At 38.8% G+C, this 21,722-nt stretch overlaps 1 protein-coding gene across 2 annotated transcripts in view; it reads left to right on the top strand.

The window, feature by feature from the left end:
* Nucleotides 1-20,171, top strand: part of GUCA1C (guanylate cyclase activator 1C) — a 38,953-nt gene extending 18,782 nt beyond the window's left edge. For both annotated transcript variants that reach the window (XM_005523981.3, XM_088051531.1), the window contains exons 2-4: nucleotides 12,668-12,817; nucleotides 15,504-15,591; nucleotides 18,005-20,171. In XM_005523981.3, the coding sequence (XP_005524038.2) occupies nucleotides 12,668-12,817; nucleotides 15,504-15,591; nucleotides 18,005-18,135 (369 nt within the window). In that variant the 3' untranslated portion in view covers nucleotides 18,136-20,171. The remainder of the gene's footprint in view (nucleotides 1-12,667; nucleotides 12,818-15,503; nucleotides 15,592-18,004) is intronic.
* Nucleotides 20,172-21,722: the final 1,551 nt, after the last annotated feature.

Genomic DNA, 21,722 nt, shown 5'->3' with positions numbered 1-21,722 from the left:
AATGTCTGGTGTATCCATAATACATTGGAAGTGTTATTTGCTCTTAGGTAGAAATAAGGAAAAATTCTACAGTCAGCACTGCTACTATTTATCACTTATTCTGAAATGTCTTCTTTCTTTAAATCCGAAACCCAGATCACTGTCATTCATTTCCCATTAGCTTGCAGATAGGTTATACCACACTAAAAATAAAAACTGAACACTGTGATTTATTAATTGATTGACTGATTGATTGTTTGATTGAGTTCTTATGACGGCTGAAGGACAAAATTTGCATAGCGATTTAACACGTGAAGCAATGGACTGAAAATGGGATGCTGCTGTTGTAGTTCTCTTACTTCTTTTGGCATTAATTGAAACTAGCTACAGGAATAAGTGTCTGTTGCTTTGTAAGAAAATCGGATTTTAAAAGGTAGGGTTACTGTGAAGAGTGAAGAAGATTAATAGGTATGTGGCACCGAAAGAAAATTATGCAAGTTCAAGGATTTTCTGTTAAAATTTATAAAGCATTGGACAGACCACGTCAGAGAACACTATTTTCTGCTACTTCTTCTGCAAAGATAAAGTTGGTAGATGCACAAAAATGGACACTCCACAGAAGTTTTATAAATCTTTAGATAAGGAGCCACCAACTGATGTCAATCTTTAATCATTTTTCTACTTTTGTTTTTCGTTTAAAATGTAAAGTAGTTCTCTGATAGAGTTCATCTGACATCATTATGCAGATTAGAATGATAAAATAAAGATTTTAAAATGAATCCATTTAAAATATAAAGAAGAAAGTTTAAAAAGGATGTTTGATGTAGAATGCATAATAAATGCAAAAATGTTATTTCAATAGAACTTTGTTGTGTGTAGGGATGACTACATAGTAGCAATGTAAACTAAATCTCAAGTTAAATCTTTATTTTCCTTTTCCTGAGGAATAACTGTTTCCCTTCACTCCCTGTACTTTGAACAAAGCTTAAAAAGTGTTGGGACGCAGACCACCTTTCCTTTTTTCTCATCCTAGCTCCTTCCCCACTGTCCTGCTGTGTCTTTATAATTCAAATTTTCATGTAGACTTTTCAGCATCTGATTTTTTGTTCTGGATATAAATAGATGTTACCTTCTTTTGGTTATAGGGACATGAATGTATAGCCAAGTGCACCATCTTTGGTATTGTTGTAGAAGGAAATGAGAATCATTTGGCCATGAAATCCACTGGTAAAGCAGTGGTTGCACATCATATACCATGAAAAGCATACAAATGTCCACAGAAAGATGTCATATTTTTCAGAGATCTTTTGCTGCTTATTGTCATTTAGTCTTCATTTGATTTTCAGTTGTTTTTTTTCATTCCACTTTTTCCACTTTAAGACTTGTGAGAGAGAGAGGAATGCTATTTTCACCTCTTGAAGCATCTAGAGATTCTGGTGAAGATATTGTTTTGTTAAAGGCTGCAGGGCCCAACTGAGCAATTGTTACCTAGCACGATGTGTTAGCTGCCTTCCACATAATCACAGAAGGTATGAAGAGCTCTTAAAGGATGAAAAATATGGGTGCTAGAGAGAAATGCTTTGAAACTACCTGGAACCTAAATCTTAAGCATTTCCACTTCTTGTGGGATGGCTCAGGACAACTTTGCTAACTTTCCTGGAAAATATAATTTTGGGCTTCCTTTCCCAGACTGTCTTGCTCTGCTGTGTCCACAGAACTGGGCGTAGCAGCTGTGTTATGAATTGTCAGGCTGCCTAAGGAACCACTTAGCCCCTTTGCTACATCCTTACATATTTGCAGGCATTACCAAAGCTGACACAATAAAATTTGGTATAATAGTTAATAGAAAGTAAGGAGGATAATCAGAGAAATATTTTCCCAAACTTTCCTGAACTACTTTCACTTTTGTGTCGTAAGTCTCTGAATAATTGAGCAAACACAAGTTCAGCAACACACCTAACTTTAGGGATACCTTCAGCTTGAAATGGACACTTTTCTTACCCTACTCTAAACCAACCAACTTAGCCAAGGCAACAAGGTTGCAGCAGCATCTGCTTTACACTATGGGGACAAGAACCATATAAACTGATATTGTATGGAGGCAGGATGTTTTACATTATTCTTTTCCATGGTTCTTGTATTGGCCCAGCATTTCCCCTTTACCCAGAGAAGTCTGACTCTTGCTTTTTTCTGATTTTGAAGGCTTTGTCACTCTCATAAATGTCCCCACAACAAGAAAAGCCTAGAAAGCTTATTTTTGTTTTATGATAGTCATTGCTATCACATTGTAGTCAGCAATAAAAGCCTGTATGTCAAAAAATTAATCAGCTTCTAAACCAAGGGCTTGATGAAAATAAGGCTCTAGATATGTCTTAGAAAGAATTCTTCTGTCAGAATTAACAAAAATCTACAGCTCTTACTTCCTGATATACTTGGACTTTTTTTGAAGGTGACGTGAAAATCCTGTTCCCATTAGTTTCAGACACAATCCAACAAAAGAAACAAAAACAACAAAGCCAGATCATTTGCTTCTCCTTAATTTGGAGTAATGTTGCATAAAATTATCTCAAATGTAAAGTAACTAGCCTGATTACTGTAAATGAGGAGGTTAAATTATGCTTTGCTGTGTTTAAGGCAGTATAGTTACCTAATTTTTCTCAGTATGTTTAAATGCCTTTGAAAGGTACAGTGCCCTGATAAAAAATTCCATGTTCTATGTATATATTTCACCTGTTTGCAAATACTACTTTCTTTATTTACGGACTATAATAAAGAATGCATTTTTTCTCCTTCTAAACTGCCTCCCAAATTTTTTACATTCAATTTTATGTATTGGTTCCAAAAAATAAAAAAGGATTCTGTAATATTATAAGTACTTTGTACAGTTATTTGTGCAATTTCATAGCCTTGTTTTCTAGTGTGTCTTGTTTTGTCACAGGACCCACTGCTGTGATAATAAAAACTTATGGTATAATAATGTGTCATTACCAGCTAAAAGCCTACATTATCATTAAAATCATCACTTGCTTAGTGCAAGTACAGTTGAATTCTTGACTGTAGGATTTAATGCTGTGAGTTTTGAGTTATGATCTATAAGTTTTAGACCAGAGGTAATTCCCAAGTAATGGCATAGAACCATCAAGCATGCAAAGCCAATACTTTACATGGGATATTAAGGAAATACTTGTCTCAGATTTCTATTACAGCACTGCAGAATTCAGTGGCCTTTGTTTTTGTTTTTGGTGAGGTTTTTCGCATTTCCAAAAGGGTAACCTGAATTTACAAAAAAATGTTTCTCTTTAAATCTAAATCTTAAAATATTTGAGTGGATAAGTGTTACAGATTAATACTCCAGTTGAATTTTCCTTGCATCTCACAGCCTTGATACATTGCTAGTCTGGATTAGGTTAGGGTTTCTTTGAAAAGTTAATTTAAGTGCAAACAAATTAGCTTGCATTCTGCAGCTTTCACTGAGTTTAAAAAGCATTTGGAGCATACCATTATCAGGTAACACTGTAATTTTGCCACATTATATGAATAGGCAATGGAGATTAACTTTGGACAATGAATCATAATTATTTTTAATTATTATTTGTTAAATTTTGATGAAGATAACAGGGAAAGTAATTTTGATTTGAAACAGTTCAGGAAGGTGCTTCTTTTGTTTAAAGAAACTTTAAGATTTCTTTTAAGGTATAACTGTCTTTTTTCTATTTATTTATATATTAATTAAGAATATACCAGTTATTTTATTAATAGTCTACCATAATAATACAAGTAGTTTAGGCAATGGCAGTATATGCATGTATCTTTTAGGAGCTCTTTCATACACCCCTTGAGATTCACAGAGCATTATATAGAAGTGCCCAAATCTGCCAAATAGAACATCTTTGCCTCTAGAAAATATGTATGCCTTCAATGTACTTTTGTTGGTGGTTAGGATTTTTCCTTTTGTTTCTTTCTTATGGAATTTTGTCCCATCTGTTGGTAAGAGACACTAATGACTGGTACCTAAGAGAGACAAAAGAAATGGCCAAGGTGGGGGAATTCATGGAAGGGATGGACAATAGAGTAATGACCCTGAGAGGGCCAAGTGCACAGGGCAGATGTTGTGGAACATGGCAAAGCCAGGGCCATGATCTTGTTTTCTGATCTTGTTTTCATAGTTTCTAGCCACTTTCCCAGGAAAGTAACTATAAACATAGATGTGTATACATTCTTTCTAAGAAACGTCTTTTAATGGACGTTTCGCACGACCAGTGTGATTGGGAAGGTGGTAACTTAATTATCCAATCCCTGGTCATTGTCAAGAATCTATAAATACTGGCGTCAGAAAAATAAAATCATCCTTTTTCCTATCATACATTGAACCATGCCAGTGTGAATCATTCTGTGTCCTATGGCGACCCATCCCAATATACCACCATAATTGCAATGATTAATGCCATGGACAACCGAGAGATGGTGGGTTCTGTCACCAACAGGATCAGAAATTATGAGAGTGTGAGCAAGAGCCCAATGCAGGCTCATGTGTCTGCTTTGGTTTAGGACCTCGAGGAGGAGTTTAGAGAGGAGATTATGGAGGTGAGGGTGCAGGTAAGGTCTGGCACCAGTGCGAGTCACAGGCCCCAACATCAGAGCCTGATGTCCCCTATCTAGGGAGAGGGGGTACTCCCCACAAGCTGAGCTGTGGTTCTTTCTGCGTGACCATGGGGAAGACATGAGAAAGTGGGATGGGAAACCCACTTCTGCCCTGGCAGCACGGGTGAATCAACTCGGGGAGGGAAGCACTAACCAGAAAAGTTCCAGTAAAGTGAAGGTAGCTTCAACCTCCCACAACCAAATTGCCAGATATTACAGAAGGGAGGATGATCTGCCAGATCCCTTGCAGGAACCTCTAGCATGTATGCCCAGGGAGGAGAGTTTGACCAGTGCTAGAGGGGCCCTGCCTCTAGCCAGGTAGAGGCTAGGGAAAACCGTGTCTTTTGGACTGTGTGGATTCGTTGGCCTGACACATCAGAACCATGAAAACATGAGGCCTTGGTTGACACTGGTGTACAGTGCACATTAATCCCATCAAGACATGTGGGGGCAGAATCTGTTTCTATTGCTGGTGTGACAGGGGGAATCACAGGACTTTAGTGGAAGCTGATGGGAGCCTGACTGGAAATGGGTGGAAGAAACACCCCATTGTGACTGGCCCAGAGGCCCCATGCATTTTGGGCATAGACTTCCTCCGAAGTGGGTATTTTAAGGACCCAAAGGGACTCAGGTGGGCTTCTGGAATAGCTGCTGTGGAGACAGAGGACATTAAGCAATTGAACACCTTGCCTGGACTATCAGAGAACCCATCTGCAGTAGGACTCCTGAAAGTGGAAGAACAGCGAGTACCAATTGCCACCTCGACAGTGCACCGCCGGCAGTATAGGACAAATCGAGATGCTGTGATCCCCATCCACAAGATGATCAGAGAGCTGGAGAGCCAAGGGGTGGTCAGCAAAACCCACTCACCCTTCAACAGCCCCATTTGATCTGTGTGCCAGTCTGACAGAGAATGGAGACTGACTGTGGACTATCGTGCATTGAATGAAGTGACTCCACCGCTGAGCGCTGCCGTGCCGGACATGCTGGAGCTCCAGTACGAGCTGGAGTCCAAGGCAGTGAAGTGGTACAGCACTACTGACATTGCCAATGCATTTTTCTCCATCCCCCTGGCAGCAGAATGCAGGTCTCAGTTTGCCTTCACCTGGAGGGGTGTGCAGTACACCTGGAACCGACTGCCCCAGGGGTGGAAGCACAGCCCCAACATCTGCCATGGATTGATCCAGGCTGCCCTGGAAAAGGGTGAGGCTCCAGACCATCTGCAGTACATTGATGACATCGTTGTGTGGGGAAACACGGTAGTGGAAGTATTTGAGAAAGGAGAAAAGACCATCCGGATTCTGCTGGAATCCGGCTTCGTCATCAAGAACAAAGTCAAAAGACCTGGAGGTAAAGACAGATGGCATCAGATTCCCACTGAAGACATCAATAAAATCACCACCATGTCTTCACCAACCAGCAAGAAGGAAACGCAAGCTTTCCTAGGTGCCATAGGTTTTTGGAGGATGCACATTCCTGAGTACAGCCAGATTGTGAGCCCTCTTCACCTGGGTATCCACAGGAAGAACAATTTCCAGTGGAGCCCACTTTCCAGCAACAAGCCTTTGCCCAGATCAAGCAGGAGATCACTCATGCAGTAGCCCTTGGCCCAGTCAGGACGGGACCAGATGTGAAGAATGCGCTCTACTCTGCAGCCGAGAGCCATGGTCTGTCCTGGAGCCTTTGGCAAGAAGGTGCCTGGTAAAACCCAGTGTCACTGGGATGCTGGAGCCAAAGTCTGAAGCCAACACTACTGTGATAATAATGCTGAAATAATTTGTAATTACCAACTATAAGCCTACATTATCATTAAAATCATCACTTGCTTAATGCAAGTACAGTTGAATTCTTGACTGTAGGATCTAATATTATGAATTTTGAGTTATGATCTAAAAGTTTTAGCCCACGTGAGGAAGACATGACCGCACTCATGCCACAGCGCCCCCTGCCGGCGCGGGGGAATCAACGCACCTGCCCAGCCAGGAGCCACCAGCGCCCCTGCTGGCCATGCCCGGAACTGCACCCACAGGAGAGGGCCTGACAGCCCAGAGAAGGCTGCTGTTGGGATTCCTGTTCTGTTTGTTGTTGCTGCTGTTGTTGTTTGTTTGCCTTGTTATGCACACTAGTAAAGAACTGTTATTCCTATTCCCATATCTCTGCCTGAAAGCCCCTTAATCTCAAAGTTATAATAATTCAGAGGGAAGGGGCTCATATCTTTTCCTGCCTTCCTTGGCAAACATTTTTCTTTCAAACCAAGACAACTTTTCCTGGAGGTTTGTCCTGCTATGTTTTTGAATTTGTCAAACAAGAAAATTCTGCTAGGATTATCAGCAATGAATTTGCTGGGAAATGTGTTAAGCTGTCATGGCTGTGTTTTTTAGTGTTTTCCCTCTCTTGCCTACTGCTTTAAGTTTGGAAAGATGTATCTAAAAGCACATGCAAAGGCTGAAAATAAGGAGTGCTGAAACCCCAACATCCAGGAGAGGATGGCAGAGAGCAGAAGGCTAGGTCTTTTCAGTACAGCCTTCCTGACCAAAAGCCCCAGCCTGGTGACTTCCCTGTCTTCTCCAGTAATCTTGAAAGAAAATTGTCAATGATGGCAGGGAGTAAGGGGGTAGTTGTTAATTTTAAGGAAGTAAAATTGTCATCTTGATATTTTGGATTTCACCAGGTTTTACCAGGGTAGCTTGCAAGTCTGAGAGCCAGGACATGTAGCTGGCTGTGCATTTCCAAGTCCTCCAACACAAAGGTCCTGGTAATTTCTGACTCCCCAAACCTTGCAAGTCCCCATCATCGGGGCAAAGCAGAACCTTGTGTAACAGTCTGGTCAATGCAGCCTCATCCCTTTATGTAACAGTGAGAATGCAACGATTACAAAACCACTTAACAATCTGCAGCTCCTAATTCCCTGCTTAGTTCTTCATCCTTATTTAATAATCTTTGCTTGCTGAGGTCTCCCCTGCCCCATGACAAATGCCAGCTCTGTTTACTTATGAAACCTGTGAGTCTGGCCATAGCCTGTGGGGTATCTGGAGCTCTGTCCAAGCACAGACTCCAATATAAGATCCTAGGGAAGTATCAAAGTAAGAGTTACAAGTAGCTCTTTATTTCTTCAATAATTGCATATGCAACCTTTGAGGAACTGATGGAAATACTCAGAAGCAAAAACAAGCCAAGGATGATTAGACCTGATGATCTTTGAGGCCTTTTCCAATCTACATGATTCTGTCATTCTCTGATTCCATGAAATGGGGGAAGAAGAAACGGAGTGAAATGAATCCTCCTTTAGGTATCTGAAGACAGAGAAAGCAGTGCTATATTTGAAATTGGACCCAGAGAGAAGGAAAGAAAGAAGCACATAGGATTAGCTATAAATTTCACAGTTATTCTGAGCTGTTGGACCCATGCCTCCTCCCTCTGCCTTAAGAGGTTTAAGGACTATTCTAAAAGACAGGCGGTTGGGAAAGAAGGTGGCTTAATGACCTAATCCCTAGGTTTGAAATACCAAACCATCTATGTTTGAACACTTATTAATCCTGATAAACAATTTGATCTGTTCTTCTGCAGTTAGATTGAGTTTAGAAATTTTTCATGATCAAATTTTGGAAACAAAGCACTGCTTATTGTGTATAGAGTCTTGGTAGAGTAGTCCACAGTGGTCCACTTAAGATGAGTTTATTCACCACAGGGTTTTCAGGGCCAGAAATTGTCCCTTTCCACATGTGTGGCCACAGCATGTGGTGTGAGGTGGCTGACTGTCCCTGTAAGGGATCCCTGTCACTTCCAGGAAATCACTCCCAGGGAAGAGCTAGGCAGCCAAAAAACCAAGTTCAAACCACTCTGGCACAACCTTGGATAACCATGCTGTTTCAGATGACCTGTGTATTCATAGCTGACAAGTCAATTATTTTTAATCTCTATAGTTTGAAGTCCTAAGAGTTTTTTAAGGATCTGTGAAGATTAGCAGCGCTGTTCTGGGAGCCAAAGGATAATGCCCTCCTACAGCTCCAGGGCTGGGGTATTAATGGCCATTGTATAATGTGGCAGTCCCTCACTGCCCAGCTTTGCCCCAGGGGACACACATCTCTGTCCTCACCAAATAATGGTGAGCAGCCTCCAGGAAAGGTACGTGGACTGACAGCCTGAAGCAAAAACCTCTCATAAAAGGACAAAATTAAATTTCTTTCTCCTCAGGAGATCCAGTAGCTAATGAAAAACTGAAATGGGCTCTGGACCCTAGGCAGTCACAGATGGGAGTGCCCTGAGGACCAATTTCATACCATCAGCAAGCTCTCCTTCCATTTTTGGAGCCTCCTTTTGTCTTTGTTGTGTGAATCAATCTGTTGCAAGTGGCTTTAAAAAAATCACTCATCAGCAAAAGCAAAAGCACAGTATCAAAGGGCACAAACACATGAATGGCCCTAATGTGTCCTTAAACTTTTTGTTCATCCAATCAAACTGTTAAAAGAATAAAAATGGGTCTACATTTTTATGAAGCTTACTATGTATAGAAACACAGAAGACTTTGGGACATGTAAAATAAGTTCTGAACCCATTTTTTTGGTATGTCTCCAGCCCACTCCTCAGAACCACATTAGGAGAGCTCTGTCCCTCTGTTTTACACCATACCCAGAAGGGTACCCTGTGAACTGACTCCATGTGCCTCTGTTCATTTGGGCAGGGGAGGGTGCAGGACTTCACCATCCCACATGGCAATCTGCTGCAGACAAGGAAGGCAGAGCCAGCACCATACAGACATGGAAAAGAAGCCTTCACACCCCCAAATTTGTCTTGTATCCTAAGCTGATTAAGAAGAAGATTTCAATAGCATTCATTCCATTTAATAAAAAAATTATAAATATTTGACGATTACAGAGTTAAACACCAAAAGTAAATAATTTATAGCTTACACCACTTGTAATCAGCTCTGATTATTATGTTGTTGGGCATTATTTAAAAATTTATGTTTTTATTCTTACAGTAGCCTTTTGCTTGTGAATTAATGACTTCCTAAGAGGCAACAGATACATTGCTGTGCATGCTGCAGAGAGGTGTTTTACAGAGCCCAGAGACATAAAACACCTACCTAGATACTTGTATTGAGAATGATTATAGAGCAGCAGATGGGTAAATCAGCACTGCAGTATTCTTTTAATAACATCATAACACATTTCTTGTATTCTTTGTTGTACTCACAGAACCACAGGACGATCTTTCTAGGTTACTGTTATGATGTTTTTCACTGTTTAATGTTGTGTTTTGAGATGCTACTGTAAAAAGTGCCATATTTATCTCAGAAAGTTCTGTATATGTGCAACAAGATCACTGTAGCCTTCTGCATCCCATAAATGTTTTCTTTTTTACCTTCAATGGGGTTTTTTTTGGTGTAGAAAGAAAAACATTTCTCATCAATGCTTTTATGAAATGCTTCTGGCTCCACATCATGTAGACAAACATGTCTACCTTCTCAGTAGATTCTATTCCTGAGAAACAGAAACCAGCTGCTGGCTACCATGTCACCAGTCATTTTGGCACAACTTCAGAAAGTGGCAAGAGCTTTCTTGACAAGTACAATTTCTCCCAAGTTTTTTTTCAGAGGTGGAAGACTTTTGACCCTGGAGTTCAATCTCTTCCTGTTTGGGACGGACCATATAATCCCCCAGATCAGAATTACATAGCCAAACACATTAGACTGGTTATTACATTGTCCAAACTTCTGATGTTTTGTCAGACCAACAACAGTGATACCAAGATGCAGAAAGAAAGCAAACAAAATAATATTTTCCGAAATCCCAAGTGAAATGTAAGGGAGAAAGAAGAAAATTAATCTGTTCATGGACATCCAGCAATCCTAAAATTAATCTGTAGTTGCAATAAGCAGTATGAACTGCAATGTGAAATGCAATGTGAAATGCATTTAACCACATTCTTAATAGATATATCAAATCAGATTGGAAATGCAATCAGCAAAATATATTTTGACTTCCAGTAAAATACTTTATGAGATCCTTCTTGAAATAATACTTGCAGAATGGAAATTTAAGCCCATGTGCCAAAAAGAAGATTAAGTTTGTAGTGCGTGATATGTCATTTTTGGTTAAGCATCTGCTTTTAATACTGGGCCTAATTTTGTTTGAAAATTATATGTAGTTACTGTCAAATTTAATCTAATCTTAAACAGTGGTTGAATGGTGTCTTTCCTGCATTTGGTTGTGATTGCTACTAGAGAAAAACAAGAAATCACCAGAGAACCTGCAGAGGGCCTGTGGAGCAATGGTCAGTCTGCACGACTTATGCACACACCATTTCTGCATGAAGGCTGAATCCAATGTGTTTGAATACATTTGATTTATCTCTTAGGTGCCACTCTGCTGATCAGCCTTGCACAGAAATCAAAACAAGCACTACAAGGGATTCCCAGGAGCTCTGACCCAGATCAGCATCATGAGGGCACAATTGTGAGGAATCTAAAGAGAATGGAAAAAAAAAAAAAAAAAGAGGATGGACTCTTATTTAAAGAAATATATCCAGTCTTTGATAACCCACATTCACTTCCACAATCTGTTGTGACTGAATCTAGGCAGGTAGATGTGTGGGGATGGTTTTTGACATTTTAGTTTGTTTTCAATGGAAGGCTGGTCAGCAGAGTTCTCAATTTCAGTATCTTCTAGCCCTTATAAATTCCTGTTTGTCATCATTCTTTGCACGCTCACATGTTTGGTTCTTTGTCACAAAAATATACTGATAGCGCCAGGAGGTCTTCAAAAGACACCTAAGGTGTGTCACTTAGGGACACAGGACTTGGCAGTTCTGGGTTAACTATTGGACCTGTGACCTGTCTTTCCAACCTAAATGCTTTTAGGATTCTGATTCTGATTTTGGCAATAAGTCACACTGCATCCTTTCAGGTCTTCTTTTCCTGTAGTACAGTACTGAGGACTGATTAATGCCTGCTGTAAACCTCAACTGGCAAGATGTCTGTTGATATATGACAATAAAACTGAGTAACTTGCTAAAGCTACTGGATACTCATGCAACCTTCTCTTTTCAGTCAAAGGCCATCTGAAATTGACAAATCTTTCCAAAGTCTTCTGAGCAATTGGATTCTGACCAATTGGATTCTGATCACAAGACTAAATTTACCAGCTGTTAATTCTTTTTGTATGCACATAAGAAACAGTTGGAGCAAGTATGCTCCAAATTCAGCAACTGTTTCTTCCCTCCTAACCACATTTTTACTGAAACAGAAGAATCTGACTATGGAGGCCTGCTCTTGACAGGCTTCTATCAGTAGCTCGAGCAAAGCACTAAGAAAATAATGAATCAAATCAACCTGAAATGCTCTCTTCCTATGAATATCCCTAATCCTCAATATTTAGAGACTGGTTTATACCTTGAAGGCTTTATATCCCATGCAAAATGTTCATCACAGAGACTTGATTTTTATTTGGGTAAACCACAATATTTAGGGTTCATGCCAGAGTGTTGGTTACAATTTTAAAACACTTATTACATGATCTCTCAGATGAATAACACCTGGAACAGCTCTGTGGCACTGGAAATCATACACAATTATGCAGTCTAGATGTAAACAACTCTACTGTAGATATCTCATTAGTACCAAACCATATATCCCAAACTCCTCTCTTTCACGTGGCAGTCTCTTAAAGAAACTTCCTTAAAGAAACTTTTCTCTTAAAAAACTTTATTCTTAAACTTTCTTAAAGAAACAAATTTTTTTTCTTTACCTCTTAAAAACTGTCAGTAAAAATTTCTCAGAGCAGATTTGCCCCTCACCTCCACATCTCCCAGAATTTCAAGAGAGAGCAAAACTGTCCTTCCTAACACCTCTTCCTATAGCTCTTCCAGTTGAGTGCATCCTTTTATCCTTTTTTAATACCACAGAAGATTTCTATGTTAAGGTGCTTCATAAATCAATGTGTATTGTGGGGAATTTGATGACCTGTTTTGTGCAATTGCCAGAAAGAACAGAAAACAAATGTTGTTAAATAAGTGTGTTTTTTCTTTCCCTCTCTCTCTCTCTTAGGACGGATTTATAGACTTCTTGGAGTTCATAGCTGCCATAAATTTGGTTATACGAGGGAAAATTGACCAAAAATTGAAATGGTATTTCAAGCTATACGATGCTGATGGAAATGGATGCATTGACAAAAAAGAACTATTAAGCATATTCAGGGTAAGAAAGTTATGATCAATAGCAAGAGCATTTGATATAGTGCATTGCCCCTGAAACAGTGGTTCATCATGTGCTGTAAATGGATTGTCAGTACTTTATCTAACGTTCTATAGTTGTAAAACCAGAATTAACAGTGGCTAGTAGTGACACTCCTGACATTAGTTTTTTCCTTATTGGACACATCTAAGTAGTGTTTTACTTTAAACCATAGTTCTACAGATAAAATAGTGAAGTACTGTAGAAACAGTAGAAACATTACTGTGATAAACTATACTATAAGGCAGGGTAGAACTGTAGCAGCATCACGAATAAAACAGATGGTTACAAATATATGTGCCAGTCTATCATGGAAAACAGGCTTCTCAAACTGAACTTGTAGCAAGAAAAATATAGCTGTCATCAAAATATTACAATATTTTAAATTTTGAAAGGCTTTTAGATTTGTTTGCTACAAATGCCATTTCCCCTGTTTTAAAACTAAATCATAGAAATATAATTTTACTATTAAATCATGTAGTGATATTTGGATAAAAATACTTTCAAAATTTTGCAGAAAATGGGTCCACTTCAAACCCATAAAACCAAAGAAGTGCAATTCTTTCTTTAAAATTATCTTCATAATTTTCAACTTGCTCTAATGAAATAACTTCGTGCTCTTCATTAGCTGCTTTCATCCAAAAGGAATGTTAGCGCTCCTTACAAATACATATGACTCAATACTGCTCCCTAAATGTACAGGACTCACTACAGATCAAAGTTTTGCTGCAGGAAACATCAAACCTAAATAGAGTTTTAATATCATAACAAGGAACGTACTTTTCCTGGATTCTGCATTACTGCTGGCGCCAAACCAGTCACTGTTAGGGACTTTAAACAGCTGCTGCCAAAACTGAAAGGAACTGCAGCCAGATGGAGCTACTGGGTCAAACAAATAAAGCTGATCACATAAAGAGCAGCTTTCTAAAAATAGAAGGAGAGGCTGAATCTTCCAGATTTATCCTTTGAGACTAATGAAATCTTTCTTTCGCAAATATTCTCCATTAATTTTCTCCCAGAGCCAATGAATCAACAGTCTGGGGCTTTATCCAGAATGAGAATTAATATTAAAATCCTTTCAATGTAAAGAATATTTATTTTTTAACTTACGTGGTTTTAAAACCAGTTTAGACCTCTGTGAGTTTTCATCTCTTTTGGAGTATAAGGACTTTAAGTTAAACCTGCCTAAGTCATTGACCTAGACTAGATTAAAAATGGTGGGCCTTAAAAGAAAAGAACAAATATGCTCGCAGCCATTAAGGAGTGCCCAGCTTAAAATAAGCATCAGTAAACAAGAGCTTGTGCAAAAAGATATGTCATATCTGAGACATTAATTTAGAAACACAGAAGTGCTATTAAACTGAAATCTGTCTCTACAGCTATGCAGACTATGGACCAGCATATCACTACCAAGCATCAAAATTCCTTCCAGATAACCATGCACCCTTTCAATACCCAGCATTTTACTTTTTAAAGGCCTTCTGTGGTAGTCAGTGACTCAAATACTTCAGGAACCACAGCTTTACACTTGGCACTGCAATAAATTTAACTGTGGAAGGGAAACAACTTTCTGCTGAAGACTGCAGGAGGGTCAGACATATAAAACACCAAAAGTATGAACTAGTAACAGAAACAGGTTTATGTAACATTTTTTTGTAAAATTATTGCTGCTTTTTGAAACAGACAGGAATTTGGGGCATTTGGAGCGGGCATTCAAGAATTCAAGAATTCCATATCAATGCTAAATAAGTTTAACTTAGATTGTTTTAAAATATGAGGATATTATATTATATTATATTATATTATATTATATTATATTATATTATATTATATTATATTATATTATATTATATTATATTATATTATATTATATTATATTATATGAAATGAATATACTATTAGGAAAGACAACAAAAGAAACAAGTGGCACATCCAGTGACTTATCTTGCAGAACACAGCTCACCTCAAGATAATTCAAGCGCAGAAAAACCAAATGTATAGTGTGCCCAATATATAGTGTATATGCATGTTTATATATGCACATATTTTCCCAGTCAATGGGACACAATTTTGGAAAAAAATACATTTACACTTTACTCCAAATATTGAGTCCTTCTACCACATTAAAAAAAAAAAAAAAAAAAAAGGTATTTTTTTGATTTTCTTAACTTCTCTGGAGGACAGGTAAACTGTCAGCTTCTAGGACTGATGGTCTAACTTTATTTGTGATTACTAAATTAAACATGTCTTAATAGAAAAATGACTTAGGCTTTCTCTGCATATGCTTTCAGCTGGGAAAAACAATACTGCATTTAAATCACACAGACCAAAGGGCACTCTCTGAAGGCACGGAACTCTCTAGGGCCAGATAAAAATGCTGATGTGGAATCTAAAGTGTATTACAGAGCAGAGGTGCCACATGGCTCTTCAGACCTGCAGAGATATGCAAATTAGTCTGTAATCTCCAGACTGTGTTAATTAAATTTCCAGTCCTCATTACTGAAGTTTTACTTGAAACAGCTATTTATTTAGTGATTTTTGAAAGGGTTTGTGAACTAAAGAGTTGCACTTCAAGTGCTGCATCTGCCAATGTATTGCTTTCACAACTTGTGAAAAACTCTGAAAGAACTTCCTGTGTTTCTGCCCTCAGGCTATCCAGGCTATTAATGGCTACACCAACATGACTGCTGAAGAGTTCACAAACATGATATTTCAGAAGATAGATGTGAACAATGACGGTAAGAATCTAGGTTTTGTTGGCATTGGAAGGGCCTCCCTCTGCAAGAAGGGATTTGAACATGCAGCTGAAGGATGACTGGTTTAGATAACAGAAAGGCCAAATCTGTTCTTCTTTGCCCCTTTTTTTCTTCAGCTTTACAGTGAAGTGTAAGCCAACTGACAAAGGAATTACATGCAGTAAGGGCTAAAACAGAGGTCCTGCACTGTTCATCCAAAATGCCAGTTCTCAGGTTGCACAGCAAAATTAAAATGTGATTGGCGGTGGGGGAGTAACATATTTGTGTTGGTATCATCTATTTAAAATCCTTTTAAAAACACCAAATAGGATGCATGGTTGCACATGCTCTAGCAGGTTCTAAAGACTGGTGAGCATCCTGGATGTTCCTTGAAGGCTGACTGTCAACACGAGCTAAGATGCATGTTCCTGTTTTTTCCTCAAGATACTAGATTAAGCCAATTTGTCTTGCTTTTGGAAACTGTCATTTCATTTCACTGCTTCAGAGTTGTTTCCAATTGAAAATTTGTTACGGATGAATGTCCCCCCCTCATACTTCTAATCATGAAGACACTCCTTCCATGTTTTACAGTTGCTGTGACCATTGATAAATTAGGAGCATTAGGAAAGAAAAGAAGAGCAAAGTCAGGTCACAGTCAGGAATTTTGGGCAGTTTGGCAGATGGTCTTAAATTTCCTTCTGGTTTTGCAATTTATTTCCATTATCTCACAGAAATCTGAGGCCCATCACAACAGCAGTGAGTCTGGACCTGCCAGTGCAATCTCATCTGGCAGCTGCAGTGTGGTCTGTATGCCTGCTATTGGTACCTCAAAATGTACAGCTTGGGATCAAGAGGAGGGAATCCAAGACCAGTTGACCTGAATAAGCAGGAAAATGGTGCAGCATGTCCATGTGATGAGTCCAGGAACCTCATCCACCCACAGACCTGAGTCAAAGGCAATACAGAGGGAAGGAGAAGGGAACTCAGAGGAGTGCCAGGAATAGGAGGAGAGTCCAGAGGAAGTGAGTGCAGGAGTGACACAGCAGGATGATGCATGCAAGTGTACAGAGATGGCTTGTTCTGATTCTGCTTGTGGAATGATTATATAGGCTGTTATTGAAAAAAGAAGTACAAACTTCCTCAGGCCTCTGCATGCCAGCTCCTGGAGAGGATCTTAGTACTTTCATTAAAGCCTAAAGCCCAGGATTTCTGTCAAATGATGGCTTTACACTTTATATGAACCTGTCATCAGTGTAGCAAGGACATATGTGACCAAACAGAAAGCAAACTTTACTGACTATGGCTAGAAAGTTGTTTTCACATTTTTCAAACGCTGATCATTTTCCTTTTACGTGTCAGATGAAGTTTCAAAGGCTGCCATGGACAAAAACCAAGACACAAAAAAAAAAAAACCCACCTCCAGGGAGTACTTAAACCTGAAAACAGCCAAAAGTCAGCATGCTAAGCATTCACCAGACATACACATGACTTGAACTGCTGCTCCCCTGCACCCCAGGGTCTTAACTTATCCAGCTATTTTCCTCTTTGCCTGGTCCTTATCATTTCTTATGTTATTATGAAATCATTCATGTTGTGAATTTAACAAGAAAATTTAAACTATTCTCAGAGGAAACAATCTGGCTCTTCTTATTAAACCAATATTTATTTTTCCTCACAAGGTAAAACAGTATCACTGCAATAACCCCTAGAAAGAGAACTGTGTACACTTCTGTGTACTATGCAAACAGACACGTGCTTAAAACTGACCTTTGCTGACAAGGAAAAGAGCAGGAAAAGAGGAAGAACATTAAACAATATTCCTAGTCTTCAATAAAAGACATTTTATTGTCTTGAAACTTCCAAGTTATTAGCTGATTTTGACATGAGCCCAAAAACCCACATTCTAAATGGCCATTTCAGTTCCTTGGAAGAATTTATCTATCAAAGTACTTAGCTAAATTTTTTTTTTTTTTTTTTTTGCTATATCTGATCATGGCTCTAAATAATCCTAGTAGTCAACACAGGGACTATACCCACTAATCCTTAGCAAATCACACCCTAATCTCTTCTAAAACCAGCTCTAAGATAAATTCCAGTTAGCTCAGTGAGAAGTGGCCAGTACATCTAAATTCAGCCCTGATACAGGCTTCATTAGAGCCACTTTACACACACTCATGAGCAGTTATAATTCTCTCAGACTTCAGTGAAAGCTGTGTTTGACATGATTTAACAGAAAAACAAGCGAGTCTGAGTTCTAGGATCTGACTGATGCAAAGTGAGAAAAGATTAGGAAATACCTACCCACATTTGCCTATCAGCAACTTTCCTAAGGGATTTAATCTGGCAGGAATGGTGTTTTGTTCACTAGAGGGATTGCTGGGTTTCTCAGTTTCTAAAGTTTCTGACTTTCTTTTAGGGGAACTGACTTTAGAAGAGTTTATCAATGGTGTGGAAAAAGACGAGGACCTAATGGAATTGATTACGAAAAGTTTTGACCTTTCCAACGTACTCAAAGTCATACAGAACGGCAGGAGAAACAGTGTCTGAAGGATCCAGTCATGGAGGTGGTGTCTGTTTCATCATTTCAAGGAAGATAATATTTGATATATTCAGAGAGCTTAATGTTGTCAAAGCCTGCCCGGGCAATACTGAGCCGCCTTCTCCAGGAGTAACAATTTTCACTCTTCATGTATCTCCTTTTATTTTCTTTATTCCTTCCCTTGCTAATGACTGTGGCAGCCACAGAAAAAAGAAAAAACCCAACAACTTTTGCCTGCATAATAGAAAAGGTATTTGATGCAGACAAAGTAACTTATTTGATCTCTATGAACATGTTGTGGTCAAACCCTGGCTAGCTCACTCCACTCTAGTGGGATGGGGAAGAGAACTGGAAGAGTGAAACGTGTGGGCTGAGATAAAGACAGTTTAATATGGAAAGAAAATGCGTGTGATCAAAGCAAAGCAAGGAATCCATTCACTATTTCCCACAGGCAGGCAGATGTTCAGCCATCTCCATGGAAAACGTAGATCCATTGAGCATAAGGGTGACTTGAGAAGACAAATGCCATCACTTTGAACATCCCCTCCCTTCCTTCTTCTCACCCAGCTTTATATGCACAGCGTGATTCCACATGGTGTGGACCATTCCTGTGGTCACCTGGGGTCAGCTGTCCTGGCTCTGTCCCCTCACAACTCCTTGTGCACCCCCAGCCCACCCACTGGCGAGGTGGGGTGAGAGGCAGAAAAGGACTTGTCACTGCGCAAGTGCTTCTCAGCAGTAATGAAAACATCTTTGTGTTATCGATATTGTTTTGGTCACAAATCCAAAACACAGTCTCATACCAGCTACCATGAAGAAAATTACTACTATCCAAACTGAAAACAGCACGTTCTCTTCTGTTCAGACTAATCAATAAAATAATGGAAATAACGCAAACTGCAACTTTTCTAGAAGACACAAAGTTAATAATACTTTTTCTTTTAATAATGTGTTCTTTAACCTACTATCTAAAGTGTGGGCACAAACTTTTAGGTAGGACTCTGTTCTATCTGGATGAATTAAGAATAAAGCCTAACATTTGCTCTAATCAGTACTCAAAATTGGATTAAGTTCTCTGGGAAACACTTCAGTTATCTTAATATTCCCAAGATGTTTATCCTCCTTAACAAGCTCTCTACTACTCTTGAATTTATTACATTTATTAATTAAAATAATATGATATTTTGATGTTTTTTCCAGGGCTCAGCCACTGTTCTTTCAAATTAACCTTTTATAAAAGTGTTGGAATTAAATTCCGTTGTCTTTGTAAAGCAAAGTTAGAAGTTCAAAGAATAGCAAAACCCCAATCATTTTGTAATCACTCCCAGAGATTTGTGTCCTTTGGCTTGTATGTCCTCCTTTGAAAAAAAAAAATGTTTTTACTGGGCTCTTTGCCATGGCTGCATGAGACAAAAGGTAAGGGGTATAAGGTAACTCGCACTTCTGCAAAACAGACAGCCTTTCCCTGACTAATTTAGATATTTTTGCCCTGCCCAAATACCTGGGTAAAAGCTTTTAGCAACTGAGTCTTTCTGAGATCTCTACCTCCTGTCAAACTGACTTGCAATCGTCTCTGAAGGTGGTAGTCAGGACAGCAAAGAAGGAGTTTGCAGAGGGCATGATCACATATTCTTCATTTTTTAGAAAAGCAGGCTCAAAGCAAAACCTCACTTTGTAAATAACAAGACTAACTCCACGAGCTGAAATAGAAAGGCATGAAATGTGTGCAAAGGGAAAACTATAGGTCTTTCTGGTTCTATCAGGATTGATTCTCTCTCAAGTCTGTAACGAGTTTTATCAAATTACTATATTACATCATAAGAATAAGTTCTCCTTGCCTGACAATGCCCTGCAGGCATCACAGTAATTACTCTTAGAAACACCAGAATTAAGCAAAATAATTCATGCAAGGAATGGTGCAGATTAAACAAAACAGTTATTAAGACATCAATACAAAAGAGTTTTTCTTCCAAATTCACTTCAAATCCGTGTCCATTTACACATGAAATGTACTTCATCATCTACGATTATTATCCCAGGTTCTGGTTGATCAGTGGAATATAGAAAGAATATGCAATATGGATCACTTGACATTATAAACAGTTCTGACATTATAGTTCTGACATTTGAATCTTTTATATCCTTAATAAAAAAAAATTAAAAATAAAATTATGTATGAGATTGCTGGTGCTTTGAATTTTAAGTTCTTGTATTTATTCATCTTTTACACATAAATACGTTACTGTCAGTTTTCTTACGCTCAGGCTTGAGAAAGTCTCTGGTCCTAGTCTGATGCTTTTGTATTTAAAGCCTATGAGGATGGTGTCCTTCAGATCTGGCTTTACAATATTTAAAATAAAATGGTCCAATCTAAGCAGCTTAGGTGTATGGAAACAGCTGTATTTGTGATTTTTGGTTTTTAACTAATGAAGTGATAGACTTGGAAAAATAACTATTATCTATATACACTGACACTTTTTAATAAGTGGATTTTAAAAGGAGTATTTCCATTTAAGTTTGCCTAATTTTTCTGCGTAACTGTAATTATATGGAGTGAATTACCAATTCTGGGAAAGTTCTGTGTTGCATTATAAAACAATGTATGTAAGGAAATGACTAGAGTAATTTAAACTAAATTAGGAAGGTGTAGCTAAAATGCTCATTTCCTACACTAATTTAAAATCATTTAGCAGAAACCTGTGTAATTAAGATGCAAGTAGCTGTGTATTTTAATGTATACACTGTGGCACATCGTTTCAAAAATTGTTTATCTACAGTAACTCCACATGTTTGTGACTATACATAAGATTCTACCAAAATTTTTTTTGTAAGTTGATTAACATACATTTCCTTTGACTAGTTAAACACAATTTGATAGACAGCTGCTTGAGATAAATGCATTATAGCCATAACTTCTATCTAAACTTGTCAGCTGTTCATCAAATGTATCAGTAAAATCAGGTGACACATGGAAAACCTGCCAAGTGTGACCCCTCTTCCCAAAATCTTGTTCTGAAACAACATGAAGCTGCAACTCATCATTCTGGAGGCGATTCCTGGTCACAAAGGTATACTGTAAGCTGACCTGACTATCAGAACACCTGCTGCTGGTTGGATGGGCAGCAGAAAAGGAAGAAGAAAGCCCAGTGTTAGTGCATGTTATGTACACACCTTAGCAAACTCTTGAGTGGTTTAGGGCATTGCTGGCCTGATGATCCTGAGCCCACAGGGTGCTTTTGCTTAGGAGCCCTGCACAAGAGAGAAAAGGTTCTTCACCCAGAAGATGACTGGTCACTAGAACAGGCTCACCAGGGCACTGGTCACAGCTCCAAGGCTGCCAGAGCTCAAGAAGTGTTTAGATGATGCTCTCAGGCACAGGGTGTGACTCTTGGGGATGGTGCTGTGCAGGGCAAGGAGTCAGACTTCAGCTACTTGGATCATTATTGGACTACATGGATCAACCTGAGAAGTGACATCTTCTGCTTAGCCCTGCACTGATTTTTGCCCTACAGCAGCCATGTGACAGAAGAGTCAGCCATCAAAGGTAACTTAGTTATTCTAAAGGCATTGCTATATCACTATTTAACTTTTATTT

Source organism: Pseudopodoces humilis, chromosome 2 (genome assembly GCF_049639895.1).
Source record: "Pseudopodoces humilis isolate 2021_Gansu_Grassland_sample_001 chromosome 2, ASM4963989v1, whole genome shotgun sequence".
In the NCBI taxonomy this organism is placed as follows: Eukaryota; Metazoa; Chordata; class Aves; order Passeriformes; family Paridae; genus Pseudopodoces; species Pseudopodoces humilis.
The sequence above is the reverse complement of the archived record's forward strand: the minus strand, read 5'-3'. Positions and strand labels throughout refer to the sequence as shown.